This window comes from Mytilus edulis, chromosome 3, assembly GCF_963676685.1.
Source record: "Mytilus edulis chromosome 3, xbMytEdul2.2, whole genome shotgun sequence".
Taxonomy (NCBI): domain Eukaryota; kingdom Metazoa; phylum Mollusca; class Bivalvia; order Mytilida; family Mytilidae; genus Mytilus; species Mytilus edulis.
In genome coordinates, this window is record NC_092346.1 from 45,651,847 (window position 1) to 45,673,143 (window position 21,297).

Genomic DNA, 21,297 nt, shown 5'->3' on the forward strand with positions numbered 1-21,297 from the left:
GTTTGCATCAAGGAAAATGTGGTCTTGTTTGTGTGGTTAAGTTGCTGTCTTATTAAAAAAAACCATCCCACACCTCATCGTTGATCATAAACAGACAAAAACAACAACACTTTGCAATCATTTATTTACCTCATTCGACCCGATTTATTAATTGATATACAGACTAGATGTCATTATAACAAAAATCAATATAAAAATATTTAACAAGTAGTATAAGGAATCATCTCATAACTTAACATTTCGTAAATGTAAATGATTGGTAATTGTGTATCTTTTTATATGTAAAGTTGGAAACAAATAGTTACAGATATAGAGTTTTTACATGTTTTCATTTTGAAAAACAAGACATAAAATACCAACTCAGGAAACCATTAATAAAATGACATAAATGACGACATGTTGCTACATAAAAATGGAAAGTTGACAATGGGAAAATTGAGTAATTTCTTTTGGCATAAAGTTGAGTCCTAAACCAACCTCTACTGTTAATTTATATAAAGTATGAAGCAGACTGAAGTATTTGTCCATTGTTTCTACAACTCATTTCCAATCAAATTATATTTTATTGAAAAAAGTTAAAACATTTTGAGATAACCCCTTAAAACACACACTTTACTGAAGATACAGATATACATTGATTCTAAAAATAACAGACTTTTAGTATTAAAAGGAAACCTAAAAATTTCTGTCGATGATTAATTACAGTTTTACCTTAAAATGAATTGATAAAAACAAATGTATCAAAGAAAATCCTTTCATGATGTGTATATAAGATTTATATCCGAGACAATGTATGGTTATTCCCTTTATACTGCGATGAATGACAATAGACAAAAATATAAACAAACCTGTAATCATTCATGGTGTCTTTAAAAATGAAAAATTCTAAGGAAATATGTTATCATTATACACCAAACAATGTGTTACAAAGTTAGTAAATGTAGTCGAAACTGCCTTACTGGTAATTTTTTGGTCTAAAATCCTCCATTTTGTTTTCATAAATGTGATTAAAAGACTTTTAAATGAAATTACTGACTAACACATCATTGTATATCACAAATGTTCTGCACATTTGTAGTCAAATATTTTAATATATCAATATGATATAATAATTCTGTAAAAAAGTTACACATATTTTCTTCATTTGAAAACTGGTATTAAGGAAAAAGATTTATGTCAAAAATATCAACTATAATCACAGTGTAATGATTAAATATCAATATAATACTTGACTAGCTTCTACATTAACACAGAGATGAATGCTACATATATAAGTCGAAGACTGGTAAATTCATCAGTCAAAGAAATCCTTTTACATAACAATAAATGGCTGAGAAAATAATGCTCAATGAAAAATATAAAATGTACATGGTCTTCATTCATATAAAATTACTTATAAAAATCTAAGTTTATAGATAAAAGCAACAATAATATATCACAACCTTTAAGCATAGGCACTTAACCATTTCAGATATGACCTTATTCTATACATAAATCAAATACTAATCTAGCCTTAATTATTTATATCAATTTAGATCTTATAAAAGAAACTATGTATTCATTGTTAAATAATATTCAATATTTTCCAAGATAAATCATTTTAATTTAAATGACATTCAAAAGAAGAAAAAACTGCATTTAAACAATAAAAAATCTCCATCATCATGGAGTATATTGCCAAAAATAAAGTATTTTTTTTCTTAAATAATAATTTGGTATTCATTATTAAAATACATGCAAATATTCATCACCAGGAACAAAGATCTTAAATTCTTGAGCTCTTTAATTTGGAATGTGTATATTAAAAAGAAAGTCAGAAAGTTTTGCAACAGTGCCCTTGTCAGACCAAATTCTAAATCCAAAACTTGTGATTTTGTTTTGTTTAATGCTAAAAAAGGGGAGATAATCTGAGACATTAACATACTTAACAGCATTAAAGGAACAGATTTTAAAGTTTTTGTGTGAAGATATGAATCAGAGGTTCTTATTCCATATTTTATTTAAAATGTCAAATTCGTGTATAAGTTTGGACTGTTGCAACATTTTCTGATTTGCTTTTTATTGATGAGTTTAATTTTTGACATTTCACAAAAATAAATGTTAAGTCTGAAAGTATCATTTCTATAGTAATCAACAGAATTAAATAATTATTAATTTTCATCTCACTGGTTTCAACCTGTGTCTTGTAATATGGTATAATAATAAAAAACAAAAATCAATAACAATCAATATTTACATCTGTAAAAATTTCTAAGTCCTTGCAAAATATTTTTTTGATATATATTTATAGATTCAGAACTAATCTAACATTAAGTTTGAAAACCAAGTTATCTTTTTTAATATTATTATTGGAATTCGCTGAGTAGAACTTGTGAGACAGCAACTGAACAATCAAACAAAAACCGAAGAAAACATGTACAGGACACTCTACGGTTTTCACAAAGGCTTACTTTTACAATAAATTGTTAAACCATAATTAAGTTAGAGTTATTCGATCATAAACAATCCTACCAATGGACAGTACAGAACATATGATAACAAATTACTATAGACCTACAACAGATCATCCATGATCAATAATAAAACAATAACATTGTAGCAGATAATCTAACATAAACAAATCACAATCTCGATCATCAAATTAACACACTGTAATCATTCAAATTATAAAAATCACAACACCTTTCATCATTTAACACATCTTAAATTATTCAAATAAAAAATCATGAATTCTTTCATCCAATGTACACACTTCAAATTTCAAAATTAAAAGATACTTATAATAGTATACCAATCACAAAAGATCTTCAAACCATGATGCCAAATTGATGATCAGACTCAATTGCAATAAACGATTTAAAATGACAATATTCAAAATTAAAAAAAAAGCTTTTTTTTTAGCTTTCCTGAGTAGTCTTGTCAGTATATCTACTCTACCCCTAGCTAATATATACTTATTTTTTTGTTATAATGTTCAAATATTTTAAAAGAATGATAAAATATTAATCTAACTATAAATCTCCAAAAATGGAGTTGATATATATGAAACTTACCTGTTATAAGGACTAACATTCAAAACATAAAAATAATGGTGATAAAAAATTCTAATGAATAAAAAAACACTTGTACACAAAACTCTCTCTCCAGATTTATTTTATTACATCAGTTGCAACAAAATACAAAGATTAACCAATCTGACATTTTTGCATGTGAAATAAACCCTGTGTTTTCACTTCTTCAATGCCATACAACAAAAAAGGTGTTGTAAGTCAAGACACAGTCGAGGAAGTTGCATTCAAAAGAAAGATAAACATTGAGAATGAGATGTACACAATTCTGGCAGATATGAACTCAAATATGAGGAATATATGTACAGGTGTGAATTGTGTGATATAATATAATTACTGTAAATTCAGAAATTATTGCAAGGTTTTTATTTATGCTAATAATACTACTTGGTAAGTAAGTATAGCAATAATAAAAACTCACATTCTCATACATAATACGTAATCTTTATGCAGATTTTACTGAAATCGCAATAATTAAACTCGCATTATTGTAAAAAAATGTTAAAATAGCAATAATGTTAGAACGCAATAAATGAACGCAATAATTTCTTAATTTACAGTACACTAGTCACAAGGAGTAGGTATGATTTGTAACTAAATATAAGTTGTTTTCATCATCATACAGCTCTTACTTCCAGAGCTATATATCAAAACTAACTTTCATGTTTAGCCACAATGTTTCTATGATCTTAAACACAATTTTATTCCACTTTTAGGAAAATTCAAAATAACCATAAATTTGGCTTTTATTTTAAAGGTTTAATATTATCTATATGGTATTCAAACTTAAACATATCAACAAGAGGATTATCTGTTTTCCCCAAATCATTAAAAAATTTACTTTACTAATTAAAATAAATGTTTAAACCTGAATGATATAATATTAATATGTTTTATAAGAAGTAGATAATAACATCTACATTACCTGTTTTATGCTTACTCACAACACATATCTTTATATCATATTGACTTGTGAAAGCAAGATTTGAAAAGACATCCCAAAAAGAATTATGCATATCAAATACCATTCTATTTTTAATTATCATGATTAATCAGATTTTTAATTATCATGCATAATTAATCAGATTTTTAATTATCATGATTAATCAGATTTTTTATCATCATGATTAATCAGATGTTCTGTTTCCTTTGCTTCTTCTGAATCACTGTGAAAACCATTGGCAAGATTGGCATTATTTACAGTATCAGGTGACTTTTTGGCTGTGTCATGTGATTTCTTATGATCATGTGATTGTTTAAGTAATGGACTATTTTCACTTTCATTGGAATGTTGAATACTAGAGTTCTCGTTATCAGCTGCTTCAGTCAACTCGTTGGATTTCTGCTCAATTACAGAATTACTGTCAATGGAAAGATTTTGATTTGAATCTGACTTTGCCTGATCTCCCTTTTGTTCTACATTTAATCCACCGTTTAATTCTGTTTTCCCAAAATCCTTTATCATGACAGCATTCCCGTTTACTTCCATTGAAGCACCTTTGCTCCTATCTTCCTGCATACACATTGACTCATCTATGTTCACATCTGATGTACTGACCACCCTTTCAACCTCCTTTCCAGAAGAATCATATGTATCCTTGGCAATGCTTAGTAAATGCTCTGCTTCACTTGGACCTGTCTGCTGCACCATTTTAGAAAAGTAGCCATCTTCAATTTGAAGGAGCAGATATGGATGATCAAACTCCATTATATTTCCTTCATCAAGAACCTTAAAAAGATCAACATAAATTATAGGGGATCCACTATTAAAAAGTTTGTCATACTAACAAAATTTTCTTTTACACCCTATTGGATTATCAACAGTTGAGAAAACTGACATTTGATTTCAATTTGTTCGATCGAATAAATAAAATGTGCCTGTCAAAAGTCAGGAATCTCTAGCCTTTGTTTATCTTGTGTGTTTAAAAACAAATGATTTAATTGAATGTTTCTAAGTTAAGTGTGGCATTCATTTTGTTGATCCGGTATATATTATTGCTTTGAGACCAGGTGAAGCCTAATTCCAGGTGTGGAATTTTATCACTGAATTTCTACTCTTCGTACAAGTTGTTGCCTCTTTGATACACTCCCTTTTTCCATTCTCTTTTCTAATAAATAAATCAAACTTGAAATAGTTTCAAAAGTGTACTTACTAGAACTTTGTCAGAATCCATTATAGTATTGAGTCTGTGCGCTATAGTTAACACAGTACAATATCTAAACTTCTCTCTAATTGTATTCTGTATCAATGCATCAGTCCTGAAATATAGAATATCTAATACAGATATTGCTTTGTCTTGTATAGAATGCCATAATAATATACACTGTGATAATTATAGACATATGTATGAGATGGCACTGAAGTATAGAATATCTAATAAAGATATTGCTTTGTCTTGTATTGAATGCCATAATAAAGGGTTATTGCACGAATATTGGGGAATATTGTCCCGAGTAGAATTTTATATTGCAAGAGCTTGCGAGTGCAATATATGTTCTACGAGGGACAATATTCCCCAATATTCATGCAATAACCCTTTTATTGTATAGAAATATAATATTTGAAAGTAAAAATTGGTTTAAACTAGGATTTAAATGTTGATGACGTCATGAATTTTGAAAATTTATTGCACTAGTGCAATATTAGAATTTATCGCACTAGTGCAATATTAGAATTTATTGCACACTAACTTTTGGTTACTTTCTTTGGGAAACATTATATTAATATAGACTGTGATAGTAATAGACATATGTATGAGATGGCACTGATGTTTATTGCTTATTTTATCAATCACAATATTTCAGAAGGGAAAAGATATGTCATACAAAGCTGATCTTTGATGAATTTAGCTATTTTCTTAGGTCTTTTTATAAATCGTTGGCTTTCAATTATTTGGATTTAATTGTTTCAGAAAAAAAGAGACCCAGAAAAGCACTACAGATGCATGAAATTATGAAGTGCTATTTTCAATTTCTAAAGAATAAAATCTTCTCTGTATATATATAGAGATACCATACCTTGGATCTACATTAGCTGTAGCCTCATCAATCATCAATATCTTATTTTTACGTAGGATAGCTCTGGCTAAACAGATCAACTGTCTTTGTCCCACACTAAAGTTTATCCCTCCTTCAGAAACCTCTGTCTCTAACTGGCTAGGAAGTTCTTCAATGGCTGGCTTTAGCTGTACCTATTTACAATTAAGCAAACATGTTGATAAAAACATGAGCATTATATAAATACATTTTTGCACACTCACAAAGTTTTCTCAAAATTATTTTCTTGAAATTTTGATCAGTTCCTTTCTTTGAACTTTTCTTACATAAAAAGCGTAAACTGAAATATTTTTTTTTCAATTTAGAATTATAGCACATATCTTCAAAATATTTCAGAGTAAGTCTTTTCATTTCTAAGGTTGAAAAAGATTTGATGATGAAAGCAACATTTGAATGGTGTTTTAAGATCATTAACATTAATGACAACAATATAACACATACCTCCTCAAGTGCACTCCATAATGATGAATCTGCATGTTCACCAAATGGATCTAAATTTTTTCTCAAAGGACCAGTGAAGAGGACAGGATCCTGCAAATAAAGATGCAACCCCAAATTACTATGGTAGAAATATATAAAATTAGAAAAGCTCACCTAAAATAAACATATGAACAACAGAACATGTCAATGAGACAGGAACCATACAAAGTCAAAATAAAAAAAACTTTAAAAAAAAATTGTCTTCTAATAAAAAAATTAATTGAAAACAGATAGGTATAGGTAACTTATTTTCTCATGTTATCCCTGTTTTTTTTTACACTTAAAATTTTTCTAAAAATCAGACAAAACTTTTTCCAGAATATAGTAAAAACCTACCTGTGGTATGATAGAGATCTTGTTCCTGAGTTCATGTAGACCTATGTTAACAATATTAACACCATCTATCATCACTTGTCCTTCTGGTTCTATCATTCTAAATAACATAGCAATCAATGAACTCTTACCAGCACCTGTTCTACCCACAATTCCAATCTGCAATTAAAGTACACCAATTTATAATCACATGAACATATAATTCCAAAACTGCACTTTTTTTTTATGTTTTATTTTTATTTTAAACTACCCCAAAAGTAATACATTGTACTAAAACAATTTTTTGTTTTTTTTTGTTTTGTTTTCTTCATTAGTAAGCTCCAATTATAGATGGCAGATGAATTTTTAAAGTAATGTCTGACATGATAATTGTAAATTCTGAAATTATTGAAAATGTACTAATGATTTATAGTCATACAAGAGGCTGTCACAACGACAGCAAACCGGATTTATTTACATTTATTTGTGTCCTGGTAATATCACAAGAACCATTACTGATGAATGGTGAAAGTGAAAATCATCAATATCAAATTTGACCTCTATTTTGTCATCAGTATCAACATTTTGAAATAATAATATTTGAAAAGCTTAGATTGAATGGTTCATGAGTAAATGCAACAACGTGAATGGAAACGCCATTTTACGATCTTTCAAGAACCATAACTCCTGAACAGTAAAAGTCAAAATCGTCATTATGGAACTTGACCTCTATTTTGTCATCAGTAACAACATATTAAAATTTCAAAAGCTTTGGTTGAATGATTCATGAGAAAATGCACAGACACGACGGGAAACACCATTTTTCAATCTTTCAAGAACCATAACTCCTGAACGGTAAAAGTCAAAATCGTCATTATTAAACTTGACCTCCATTCTGTCATCAGTAACAACATATTAAAATTTGGGAAGCTTTGGTAGAACAGTTCATGAGTAAATGCACGGACACGACTGAAAACTCCATTTTTCAATCTTTCAAGAACCATAACTCCTGAACGGTAAAAGTCAAAATCGCCATTATTGAACTTGACCTCCGTATAGTTGTCAGTAATAACATATTAAAATTTTAAAAGCTTTGGTTGAACGGTTTATGAGTTAATGTACGGACAACATTTGATTGCCGCCTTTCAAGAACCATAACTCCTGAACGGTAAAAGTCAAAATCGCCATTATTGAACTTGACCTTCGTATAGTTGTCAGTAATAACATATTAAAATTTTAAAAGCTTTGGTTGAACGGTTCATGAGTTAATGCACGGACAATATTTGATTGCCATCCCGCCCGCCCTCCGTACATCCCCAAATCAATAACCGACATTTTTGTCACAAAAATCCGGTTAAAAATCATTAATCAGAATATACATTTTCCATGTACAGAACCTAAAATCATAGAAAACAAATATTCAAAATGATTTTAAATTTTACAAATATTGGACCTACCTTTTCTTTGCTTTCTATAGAGAACTTTAAGTACTTGAGGACCATTGGACCTGTACTAGAATATCTCAGGCAGACCTTATCCCCAGTTATCTTGCCATGGACTGGCCAGTCTGGTGGAGGTTTGTGGTCCTTGTCTGAAGTTAGATCAGCTTCACTGGGTAATTTAGAATACTGCATCACTCTTTCAACTGATATCATCTAAAAGCAAAAGAAATATATAACATCAAAGATGAGAGTAATATACAAATACATTTTTCTACTATAATATTCATAATTTTTCCTTCATTTTTTAAAGACTAAATTCAATGATGTATATAATATATAAAGACATTCCTTCTTTGTTCCAAGGATATCATATGTCCATGTCCAGTCAAAAGTAGATTGGGTACAGAATAGACTAAAGGACAGAAAACAGACAGATACATAAACAAGAGTGAACACGCTGAAATGTCTCGCCTTCTATACTAATCATTCATATTATGGTGATAGTCCTAAGTATAAAGCTAAGCTTTATAACAACTGTCACATAAACTTAACATTAACCAAGATAACTAAACATAGACCAATGAACCTTAAAAATGAGGTCAAGGTCAGATGAACCATGCCAGGCAGACATGTACAGCTAACAATGCTTCTATACAACATATATAGTTGGCCTATACTTATAGTTTAAGATAAATAGACCAAAACACAACCAGGTGCTCCGCAGGGCGCAGCTTTATACGACCGCAGAGGTCGAACCCTGAACAGTTGGGGCAAGTATGGACAAAACATTCAAGCGTGATACAGCTCTGAATTTGGATTGTGATCAAATTTTTGACATTACATGGTTTTTTTTTACACAAAACAAATGTCAAGATTTTACAAATCAATTAAAGATTTCTTCTTCAAACTTTTTAAATCTAAAATTAAATAGTTGATCATGACACAGCATAGGTTTCTGACACAGAACGAATGTGGTCTAATGAACTTAAAAGGTTTTTTTTGCCTTTGAGCAATTCACTATGCTGTTGAATATTAATCCTCTCAAAAAAATGTTTGAAGAAATTTTCTTTTTATTTATGAAATCTGAAATGAGAAATATTTAACCCCCCCCCTTTTTTTTCACATCCCCGTTTCCCTTTTTCTAAAACTGATATCAATTCAAATTTCTAATGGAGTTTGCAACAATAACTACTCTTTTAAATACATCATAAAATATTAAAATGTAAAATAAAGTGCTTGTTATCACTGAATGGTAAAGATTGGTTGGTAGTAAAAGTGAATATACATTGTTTATTGTATAAAACAATTAAAAAAAACTTCATCAGCAACATTTTATATTGGCAAATTTCCAATGAAGTTATTTACATAAAGTTATTGGCAAATAAAAATAGAAAATGACATCATAGTCATGTCTGGCAAATGTCCAACATACATTATCTAAAAACATTTTAGATAAGATAAGGAAAAAAAGCTTCATCAGCAACATTTTATATTGGCAAATTTCCAATGAAGTCATTTACATAAAGTAATTGGCAAATAAAAATAGAAAATGACATCATAGTCATGTCTGGCAAATTTCCAACATATATTATCAACTACTATTCTATACAAAGAAAGATAACTCCAATTGAAAATTAATTGCTATTGCACAATATTGTGCAATTAGATATTTCTTGCTATTGTGCAATACTGTGCAATTGAAAATTTCTTGCTATTGCACAATATTTCATATGGAATCCTGATTTGGACCAACTTGAAAACTGGGCCCATAATCAAAAATCAAAGTACATATTTAGATAAAGCATATCAAAGAACCCCAAGAATTTAATTTTTGTTAAAATCAAACTTAGTTTAATTTTGGACCCTTTGGACCTTAATGTAGACCAATTTGAAAACTGGACCAAAAATTAAGAATCTACATACACAGTTAGATTTTGCATATCAAAGAACCCATTTATTCAATTTTTGATGAAATCAAACAAAGTTTAATTTTAGACCCCCATTTGGACCAACTTGAAAACTAGGCCAATAATTAAAAATCTAAGTACATTTTTAAATTCAGCATATCAAAGAACCCCAAGGATTCAATTTTTGTTAAAATCAAACTAAGTTTAATTTTGGACCCTTTGGACCTTAATGTAGACCAATTTGAAAACAGGACCAAATCTACATACATAGTTAGATTCGGCATATCAAAGAACCCCAATTATTCAATTTTTGATGAAATCACACAAAGTTCAATTTTGGACCCTTTGGGCCCCTTATTCCTAAACTGTTAGGACCAAAACTCCCAAAATCAATACCAACCTTCCTTTTGTGGTCATAAACATTGTGTTTAAATTTCATTGATTTCTATTTACTTAAACTAAAGTTATTGTGCAAAAACCTAGAATAATGCTTATTTGGGCCCTTTTTTGGCCCCTAATTCCTAAACTGTTGGAACCAAAACTCCCAAAATCAATCCCAACCTTTCTTTTGTGGTCATAAACCTTGTGTCAAAATTTCATAGATTTCTATTAACTTAAACTAAAGTTATAGTGCGAAAACCAAGAAAATGCTTATTTGGGCCCTTTTTGGCCCCTAATTCCTAAAATGTTGGGACCAAAACTCCCAAAATCAATACCAACCTTCCTTTTGTGGTCATAAACCTTGTGTTAAAATTTCATAGATTTCCATTCACTTTTACTAAAGTTAGAGTGCGAAAACTAAAAGTATTCGGACGCCGGACGACGACGACGACGACGACGACGACGACAAAGACGACGACGCCGACGCCAACGTGATAGCAATATACGACGAAAAATTTTTCAAATTTTGCGGTCGTATAAAAACTTAACACTGTGCAATGAACCGTGAAATTGAGGTCACGGTCAAATAAAACCTGTGCGACTGACATAAAGATCATAAAATATTTCCATACACCAAATATAGTTGACCTATGGCATATAGTATTAGTTAAAAGGACCAAAACTCAAAAACTTAACTTTGACCACTGAACCATTAAAATGAGGTCAAGGTCACATGACATCTGGCCGTTAGACATGTACAGCTTACAATCGTTCCATACAACAAATATAGTAGACCTATTGCATATAGTATGAGAAAAACAGACTAAAACACAAAAATTTAACTTTGACCACTGAACCATGAAAATGAGGTCAAGGTCACATGACATCTGCCCGCTAGACATGTACACCTTACAATCGTTCCATACAACAAATATAGTAGACCTATTGCATATAGTATGAGAAAAACAGACCAAAACACAAAAATTTAACTATAACCACCGAACCATGAAAATGAGGTCAAGGTCAGATGACACCTGCCAGTCGGACATGTACACCTTACAGTCCTTCCATACACTGAATATACTAGCCCTATTGCTTATAGTATCTGAGATATGGACTTGACCACCAAAACTTAACCTTGTTCACTGATCCATGAAATGAGGTCGAGGTCAAGTGAAAACTATCTGACAGACATGAGGACCTTGCAAGGTACGCACATATCAAATATAGTTATCTTATTACTTATAATAAGAGAGAATTCAACATTACAAAAAATTTGAACTTTTTTTTCAAGTGGTCACTGAACCATGAAAATGAGGTCAAGGACATTGGACATGTGACTGACGGAAACTTCGTAACATGAGGCATCTATATACAAAGTATGAAGCATCAAGGTCTTCCACCTTCTAAAATATAAAGCTTTTAAGAAGTTAGCTAACACCGCCGCCGGATCACTATCCCTATGTCGAACTTTCTGCAACAAAAGTTGCAGGCTCGACAAAAACAAGAATGTGTCCATAGTACAGGGATGCCCCACTCGCACTAATATGTCCATGTCCAGTCAAAAGTAGATTGGGTACAGAATAGACTAAAGGACGGAAAACAGACAGATACATGAAAAAACAAGAATGTGTCCATAGTACACGGATGCCCTACTCGCACTATCATTTTCTATGTTCAGTGGAACCTGAAATTGGAGTAAAAACTCTAATTTGACATTAAAATTAGAAAGATCATATCATAGGGAACATGTGTCCTAAGTTTCAAGTTGATTGGATTTCAACTTCATCAAAATTTACCTCGATCAAAAACGTTTACCAAAAACTTTAACATAAGGCAGACAAACAGATGAACAAACAGACACACTGACCAGAAATATCAATAAATGAGGCATAAAAATAATACCCTATACTATAAATAACTATCTAACAACAAACCTGATTTTCTACTTCAGCACTTTGTCTGACTGCCCACTGGAACATTCCCATCAATGTCATAGCATAAGTTAAAGTAAGTCCTACCCTTCCTGCATCCAGAGCTGAAAAAATTGATATTGAGATTATTTTTCCATTATGCAACATCATTTCTGATTTGGTTAATTCTTATAGGATTGATTGATTATTGTTTTCCTAATTTCTAGTGGCAAATAGTTCATGCATATTGAGGACAATATAGAAGTAAATAGTGATCTATCTGAATGTTGAAGGCTTTATATTATACAACATTATATCAGAATTTTTGATAAGCAGCTGGGATTTACTGTAAGACACAATATTATACTTGTGAGTCCTAAAAAATATGAAAAGACCAGAGGCCGATTTAGGGGGCCGGGGCCTCCCCTTTTCTGGATCAAAGATATATTAAACTTACAATCAGCTAAAACAACACATAAGAATGCAACTATGGTAACAAATACAGCACACATCCAATCAAGTCTGACTGCTAACCATCTACTGGTAGCCAGAAACAGGAACCAGGCTTCTGTGTGTAGGTTCTGGTGATTGTCAAATTCCTCCTGAAACTTATCTTGTACTCCAAAGGCTCTGATTGTGTGTAATCCTTGTAAGGAAGCACTTAGATGGGAAAATACTGGGCTTCTTGCTGCAAAATACAATAACAATTTTCAAACAACTATTACTAAACTCTTTTAAAGAATACTTGAATTTGAACAAGGTGAACCAACACCTGGAGTGGTTATCATGTAGTTGGGTAATAGTGGGTGGATACTGAAAGGTATTCACAGTTGTCTTTCACTAGATAAGTAAAAATAAAACAATAAAGACAACAACACCCATCAATTACGGCATGGTAAGAGTTTATTCTAGTCGACTTGTTTCACCAACAAGGGTGGCGTCTTCAGGACAATATTACACATGAACTCAAACAAATTTTGCGGTTGTGTGGTTCAAAATTAATATAACAATAGAGGTTGTTATCACGACTTTACAGATATAAATAGAAAGTGAAAGTAATATATTAAAGAATCTAGTATACAGTAGTTAAAAGTGAAAGTTAGTCAATAAAGTTATTAACAATGTGGTTAGCTGCTATTCTTACACGTCTGTGTAGTTGTTCTCATGGTGGTTTCTAGTGGTAATATTGTAGAAACCTCCATGAGAACAACTACACAGTTTGATTTCATGTGTAATATTGTCCTGAAGACGCCACCCTTGTAGGCAAAACATGTCTACCAGAATAAACTCTTACCATGTGGTTATTGATGGGTGTTGTTGTCTTCATTGTTTTCTTTTTCTTTTAAAGAATATAAAGTCTTACAAAGAGAACAAATATTGCACACAAATAATTTAGGTATATTGTATGGAAAGAAATATATGTATGCAGATCACCCCTAGTGGTATGCAATTTGTCACAATGAACAACAAGTGAAACTGCGAGATACTGCTCACTGATGATACCCCGCCTCAAGTTGATAATATTAATAGTGTAAAAATATGCAAGTATTCGGTAAACAGGAAGTTGTCAAGTGATCAATCTGAAAACGCATCACAAGGAATAGCTAACTTAGATAAACCCTGAAACCAAATTTCAGAAATCCTTGTATTGTAGTTCCTGAGAAAAATGCGACGAAAAATATTCATGGGACGGACGGACTGACGGAAGGACAGACAGAGGTTAAACAGTATACCCCCCCTTTTTTTAAAGCGGGGGTATAATTATACATTGATCTGTAGTTAAGGGGCAAGGGTTAAGACTTTTTTTTTCAATGAGCGAAATTCAGTTTGAATGTTTTCATTGATATTTCTTTTATGATTTAGAACACAATCTAGCTTTACAAAATGATTTACAACACAATCTAGCTTTACTAAATGATTTATAACACAATCTAGCTTTACTAAATGATTTACAACACAATCTAGCTTTACTAAATGATTTACAACACAATCTAGCTTTACTAAATGATTTACAACACAATCTAGCTTAATGATTTACAACACAATCTAGCTTTACTAAATTTAAGAGATTTCATCAAATTTATAAGGGAAAAGAAAGAGTGTAAGAAGACACTTCAATTGTAATGCTTGATAAGATCCAAATTTTTAAAGATATACAAATTAATTAAAATCTAATACATTATGGTATAAAATACAAGATTCTTTTGACACTCTTTTCTCTCAATTGCATTTTTTTTTATCAACTCCCTGATTCATTACATAAACAATCATAAACAATTTACACATCACTTACTTGTTCCTTCTAATCTCTTAATGTGTCGAGATGTCATGATATAATATCGTCTAACAACAACAAACAGAATTCCTATTGGTATCAGTGGTATAAATACCCATGGAAGCACGATTCCAACAACAACTACTATACCAATGATTAGGAGGAAACACTACAAAAACAATATATAACAATATAAGAAGATTGATGGACTGGTGTTTAATATCGAGTGGCAAATTGACAACTTTCGAGTTCGATGCATTTCCGTCAAAAACTCTGGTTTTAGTGAACGTCATTTGTGCGTTTAGGGGCGTCGTCACTTCCATTCTAATGTTGAGCGAGTGGTTGGAAAACTATATAATTCTATATTGTACGAATTATACGACAAATTGAATTCTCAAAATTGACAATCAGCATTGATGTCATTAGGGAATTGTCGTTAAGTACCTACAGAACAACCATTAATTCTAGTTTATCCTGCACAATGATGATCACCAAGACGCTTGATGAACGTAAATAGTGCAGGGATACAGGCGACACCCTCTATCTGGTAAATGACGTCATAAAGGCGCGTATAATTGACGAGTTTTTTCCGGTGACGGATGAACTCGAAAATGGTCTATTGAACTGGATTTCAGGATAAAAACATGTTTATGTGATATGAATATGAACCATACTTTGTTCAAGATGACAATGTGTTATGTACATGAAAATCAGTATCGTATATTTTTTTTTTTTTTTTTTTTTTTAAAGGTTGACTATATAGCTAACACAAGATAATAAAATAAATTCTATAAGTACTAAATAAAAGGTAAAATACCCTCTGAACTAACAAGATATCTATATGTTTTATTATCACTTACCTGTATAAAGTCGAACAGTGTTATTGGGAGAAGGTCGTCCATATGTCCTGTATCTTTAGAAAATCTATTCAATATTCGACCTACAAAAAAAGAGGTTATATTAATACAAATAGTAGTTTGTCATTAAAATGAAAGATAGGAAATAAAAATGAAAAAAAATTCTTTAAAGGGGCACTAGCTGTCAAATTCATGGTCACGGATTTGACTCACATTCTCATATTTGATTTATAACAATGTAAAACATTTATCCAAACTACCAAAAGTCTAAAATAAACAGTTTACAGAGCATGGCGTAGATAATATGTGGGTTCGTTTCGTGTGTATGTTAGTCCAGACGCCATCTAATTAACTATTGGTTTGACCTCAGATTACCATATAAGCGATGTAAACATAAATAACGATATGAATAGATTAAACCAACACGTGCAATTGGATTTTTATAGGTCTGTTTGATTTTATCTTATAGATTAAAAATTTATGTGTCTCATTGTTTTTAACCGTATAAGAATGATTTTATATAGATCGAATCAGTAATCAAATGATTTACCGTATAGTTTCACTTTCATTGTTGACATTCTTTTTCTTTAAATAACCTGTACACGTATAATGCCTGCGTTGTCAATCTCTAGCTAGGGGTTAACATGGTTAAATTGAAGTTCACATGAATACGGATTTAATGAGGTCGACTAATTCACTTGCAAGTGAAACAGTAATTATCAATGTTTCATTGCTTAATTTGACAAAATTGAACCATTTTCCCTGCTAAAAGCGAATTATTATTTCACTATTTCACTTTCATTATTGATTGAACAAAAAAAATCTTACTTAAGATTTTTTATATATCTCGTAGCTAGTGCCCCTTTAAGAATCAATCTTTATTAAAATATGCAGGGTTTTTTTTCAAAAATTAATTTGAAAGTTAAACATTTAGATATAATCTGTTTAGCGACTCCAAAGTCATATTTACATTTTCAAAATATCTATAAGTTTAAAACTTTAATTGCAATAGTTTTCTATTCAGATTTGTTATTTTACTCCTTTTTTCTCTTTTAGAAGACAAAGTTTAGTTTTAAAAATATGTTTTGCAGCAACAAATAAATATCTTGTAATTTAATGATTCATTTATATTACAAAAGAACTGCTTTCATTGAGAAACTGCCATTTTCTCAACAGATTTTAAATTTATGAAAACAAGAGTTGCTTTGGATAAGTGTTATTGTATATAACTAGCACCTTGTGAATAAATTTTAAGTACATACCAACTGGATTTGTGTCAAAAAAGCTGATTGGTGAACGAAGCAAACTGTTAAACATCTTGTTGTGCATGTGCATAGAAGAATCAACAGCTACTTTGAAGAACATAAGAGCTCTCAGAAGACCAAACAGGAACACAGCTGCTATGATACCAGTAAAGATGTAGACGTTTTCATGTGTGTCCACAAAAGGGATAGTAACATTTGTAACATTGTATCCCTGAAATCGTAATTCTTTATCCAGTGCAATGGCAGCATGCTTATTTTCTTCTTTATTTGACCTATAAAACATAATTCATAACTTGTATATGGTTTTTATAATGCAATGGAGACAAATTTACATCTATAATAAAGTTTTGGTATTATCATCTTTTTGGTTAAAAACAGTTAACATAGATTAAGAAGGTATCACACTTCTTTTTAAATTTTTTAAAAAATAAATGAGCTTTTGTTTCAGATTTTCAGTGTTTCATTCTTGCTATTGAATTATACATTTTACTTACATGTACTAACCCCCTCCCCCCACATTAAAATCTGGCTTATTAAAATTGTCAATTATTTTTCCAACTACTTTGGATTCATTATAATTTGTTGGATGCCAATTTTTAATGGATTTCGTGGGTACATGTGAATCCAAAATTTAGTGTTCAATGAATGATATATTCTAAATAGGCTTGTACGCAGACTTTGAATAAATTACAATATTAAATATCCACAAACATGAAAGTTTTCCTTAATCCACGAAAATAATTCCTCAGTATCCACTTAAGTGTGTATTTGAAACTTACCATAATGCTAACCACCAATCGCTCGTCACATAAAGTCCTTGGGTTAATAAGTTCAGTAATATCAAAATAATAAACTTGAAGGGACCACAACCATTCTTCAGCCATTCATAATAAACTTTCCATCCTACAGTGCCTTCTTGCCTCTCTTCTTCTTCTGGTAGTTGTACTGGATCTGGCTGTAAAGTAAAAGAATGTAAAATGTAATGGATCTTGCTGTAGTGTAAAAGAATGTAAAATGTACTGGATCTGGCTGTAGTGTAAAAGAATGTAAAATGTACTGGATCTGGCTGTAGTGTAAAAGAATGTAAAATGTATTGGATCTTGCTGTAGTGTAAAAGAGCGTAAAATGTACTGGATCTGGCTGTAGTGTGAGGTAATGTAAAATGAACTGGATCTTGCTATTATATAACATTATGTTAAAGCACTGAACTAGCCATATTCATGGGGAACTCCCATCATGAGATTTGTTTAAGGTACTCTTGTGCTTACACCCTCGTTTGAAACTTTGAAAAATTGGCAGGCATTTGTTGTTTAAAAATTTATATTTATTCCTTGATCTTCTTGTGCAGTAATGAATTTGGCTGTTATGTTTCAAAATTTAAATGGTACAGACTCTTAACATAATAACTATGAGAGAATGTTAAATGATGTAATAGCATAGAGAACTTTCTATGCCATTTCCGCAATGTTTTGATGGTATGTTTTGACTTGCTGGTGTGTTACTTATAAGTACAATATAAAGCATAACAACATATCGTATATTGGCAACATTATACCTTTTGTGCATAAAACTTTAATTTATTTATTTCATCGTCTAAAGCACTGTAAATTTTAGTGAATTTATTCAGCATTTTCCTTTTTGAATTGAATTAATTTATAGCATTCTGTAGTCTCCAATTTAATTTCTTAGCAAAAGAAAATTAAATTTTAATTTCTAAATCTTGTTTAAAATCTAATCACCTCAAATTCAGTTCCTATGGATGTCAAAGACATCATAGAACCTATATTGGCCAGTTTGGTGTTTTCTATATGATAGCTGACTTCTTGGTGATGTTCTTCGACTTTTACTTCTTCCTCCTCTTTGTCTCGCTTCAGCAGAGAGGAGAAATCTATTCCTGATTGTGACATTTCATCAAATGTTCCTTGCCCTAAACATTTACCCTGAAAAAAATCAAGTGTACCGGGTAATATAAATGTGCGTAAAGTTCTAGTATCAATACATGAATATTTAAATATGAGCAAAATGCAAAAATTACTTGCTGAGGAATCGGACCTACAGTCTACCAAGAGTAGTATTGACCCAAAATGTAATTTAAAATAAGATATCCCCCCCAAAAAACAACAATATACTGCATGTACTGTGGTTATAATATGAACTTTAACTGAGATTTCCTGAACACAAAATCTGTTGTTGAAAAGTATATAGATGAACAACGGAAATTTCTACCAACCTCTTTCAATATCAATATTTCATCTGCTTCTTTTAAAAACTGGAGCTGATGTGTCACTAAAATAACTGGTTTATTCTTCAGTACTCCAAGCACAACTCTATAATACAAATATATATACATATATATCTTTAAGCAAACAATCTGAGAGAAAAACATTGAATTTTATGTTTCTATCTTAATCATAGCATAATAGATAAGATTCCCTTTAATCGTCTCTTTTTTGTGTCTCATCCTAAATATGCATGTAATATTTGTGACTGGAAATTGAGCAAACAACGATTAATCAATTAATGAAAGATTTCACCATTGAACATCAATCTTCAAATTTATTGAATATGTTACAGAAATTAATGCAAAAACAAATGTTTTATCTTTCCTCATGCTCAAGTAAACATCTATAAACAATGACAGTAACAAGCTTTCACAAACATTAAATCAATCCAAAAGCCTTAAATTACCCAACCTTGACCTCGTACAACAGTAACCAATCAGATCACCTTTTACTTACTTTTCAAACAAGTGTCTACTAACAGCTGCATCCACAGCACTTAGAGGATCATCCAACAGATAAACATCTGCATCAATGTAGAGGGCTCTAGCTAAACTGACTCTGGCTCTTTGACCTCCACTTAAACTGACCCCTCTGTCTCCAATAAGTGTAGCATCTCCATTTGGCATCAATTCAATATCCTGCCAAAAAAGTAGTAAAACTCATTTCTCTTATGCTTTTTAAAAAACTTACAATCTTGTAAATGTTATTATATTATATATATTTAAAGTTATTCCTCATTCTTTAAATACAGGTTGTTTTGACCTGTCTATATTCCTTTTCATATCTTATTTCTATACTAATGTTCATTGTCTCTATTTCTGAATGTTTCTCATGGAAAAAAGGTTTATCTGATTTCAATGATGCCAATATCAGAATCTTTTAACCCAAAATTACTATATTTACAGATGCCATTCCCTTTTAAATTTCTAGACTTGTTTCCACTGAATTACTTCTAAAGTCATTGGTTTTTTTTTTCATATGACAAATGGAAATTTTTAACGACCGTGACTGGTTATACAGCCCTTGCAAGGTTGGTATTTTTCATATGACACTTTATTTTGTTCACGTTATAAGATTTTTGGTCCTGTTCCCAGCATGCAACATTAGAAATCATAACTAATGTACATTTACAAACTCACCTTATTTAATGCACAAGCCTTCAGTATCCTGTTATATTTAGACTGTTCATATTTATTACCAAACACAATATTTTGTCGTACACTTGCAGAGAAAACCCAAGGTTGTTGTGCCACATAAGATATTCTGCCATGAACTTTGACATCACCGTTTACTAATGGAATTTCTCCAAGAACACTCATCAATAAGGAAGACTGAAAAGTAAATATTTTTTTTTTTACACAAAACAAAAGGTAAGGTGTTAAAAATTAAATGTTAAATTTAAATCTCCCCAAAAGACTCCCCAAAAGATTGAAATAAACAGAACGCTATATTTCACACCTGAAATTGATGGAAAGTTCTTTACACTTAACAGGTTCAGTACAAAATCTCCAATACTGTATATCTAGTTTTTTCAGGTGTGAATTTGTTTGCAGTATGGACCTGAGAAGGGGTGTTAAAAGACATTTCTTTACATCTTTTGATTGAGTTAAGCCTGCCAATTGATATTTTATTGTGTGTTTTTCTATGTTGTGATGTTATGCTATTGTTTCAGAAAAAGGGGGAGAAGGTTTGGTACCATTAAAAATCCCGCTGCAAATGTTTGCACCTGTCCTAAGTCAGGAATCTGATAGTTGTCGTTTGTTTATGTAATTTATATGTGTTTCTCGTTTCTCTATATAGATTAGACCGTTGGTTTTCCCGTTTGAATGGTTTTACACTAGTAATTTTGGGGCCCTTTATAGCTTGTTGTTCGGTGTGAGCCAAGGCTCCGTGTTGAAGGCCGTACATTGACCTATAATGGTTTACTGTTTTAAATTGTTATTTGGATGGAGAGTTGTCTCATTGGCACTCACACCACATCTTCCTATATCTATTTCTGCTGTGTTCAATGTTTGCATTTCATAGCCTTGTACAATGCATTTGAATGGATACTGAAAT

The 21,297-nt window shown here is 31.0% G+C and overlaps 1 protein-coding gene across 8 annotated transcripts in view; it reads right to left on the bottom strand.

Annotated features, from left to right (window-relative positions):
- Positions 1-106: 106 nt before the first annotated feature.
- LOC139514304 (ATP-binding cassette sub-family C member 4-like) overlaps positions 107-21,297 on the bottom strand; it is a 109,894-nt gene continuing 88,703 nt past the window's right edge. For 7 of the 8 annotated variants that reach the window (XM_071303351.1, XM_071303354.1, XM_071303352.1 and 4 more), the window contains 16 exons: positions 20,379-20,570; positions 19,696-19,877; positions 19,188-19,284; positions 18,697-18,897; positions 17,737-17,912; positions 16,955-17,229; positions 15,696-15,775; positions 14,854-15,004; positions 13,018-13,248; positions 12,585-12,685; positions 8,375-8,572; positions 6,942-7,097; positions 6,567-6,656; positions 6,087-6,259; positions 5,222-5,327; positions 107-4,797 (listed from right to left, as the gene is read on the bottom strand). In XM_071303351.1, the coding sequence (XP_071159452.1) occupies positions 4,171-4,797; positions 5,222-5,327; positions 6,087-6,259; positions 6,567-6,656; positions 6,942-7,097; positions 8,375-8,572; positions 12,585-12,685; positions 13,018-13,248; positions 14,854-15,004; positions 15,696-15,775; positions 16,955-17,229; positions 17,737-17,912; positions 18,697-18,897; positions 19,188-19,284; positions 19,696-19,877; positions 20,379-20,570 (3,036 nt within the window). In that variant the 3' untranslated portion in view covers positions 107-4,170. The remainder of the gene's footprint in view (positions 4,798-5,221; positions 5,328-6,086; positions 6,260-6,566; positions 6,657-6,941; positions 7,098-8,374; positions 8,573-12,584; positions 12,686-13,017; positions 13,249-14,853; positions 15,005-15,695; positions 15,776-16,954; positions 17,230-17,736; positions 17,913-18,696; positions 18,898-19,187; positions 19,285-19,695; positions 19,878-20,378; positions 20,571-21,297) is intronic. The other variant, XR_011662594.1, reaches the window with a different exon arrangement.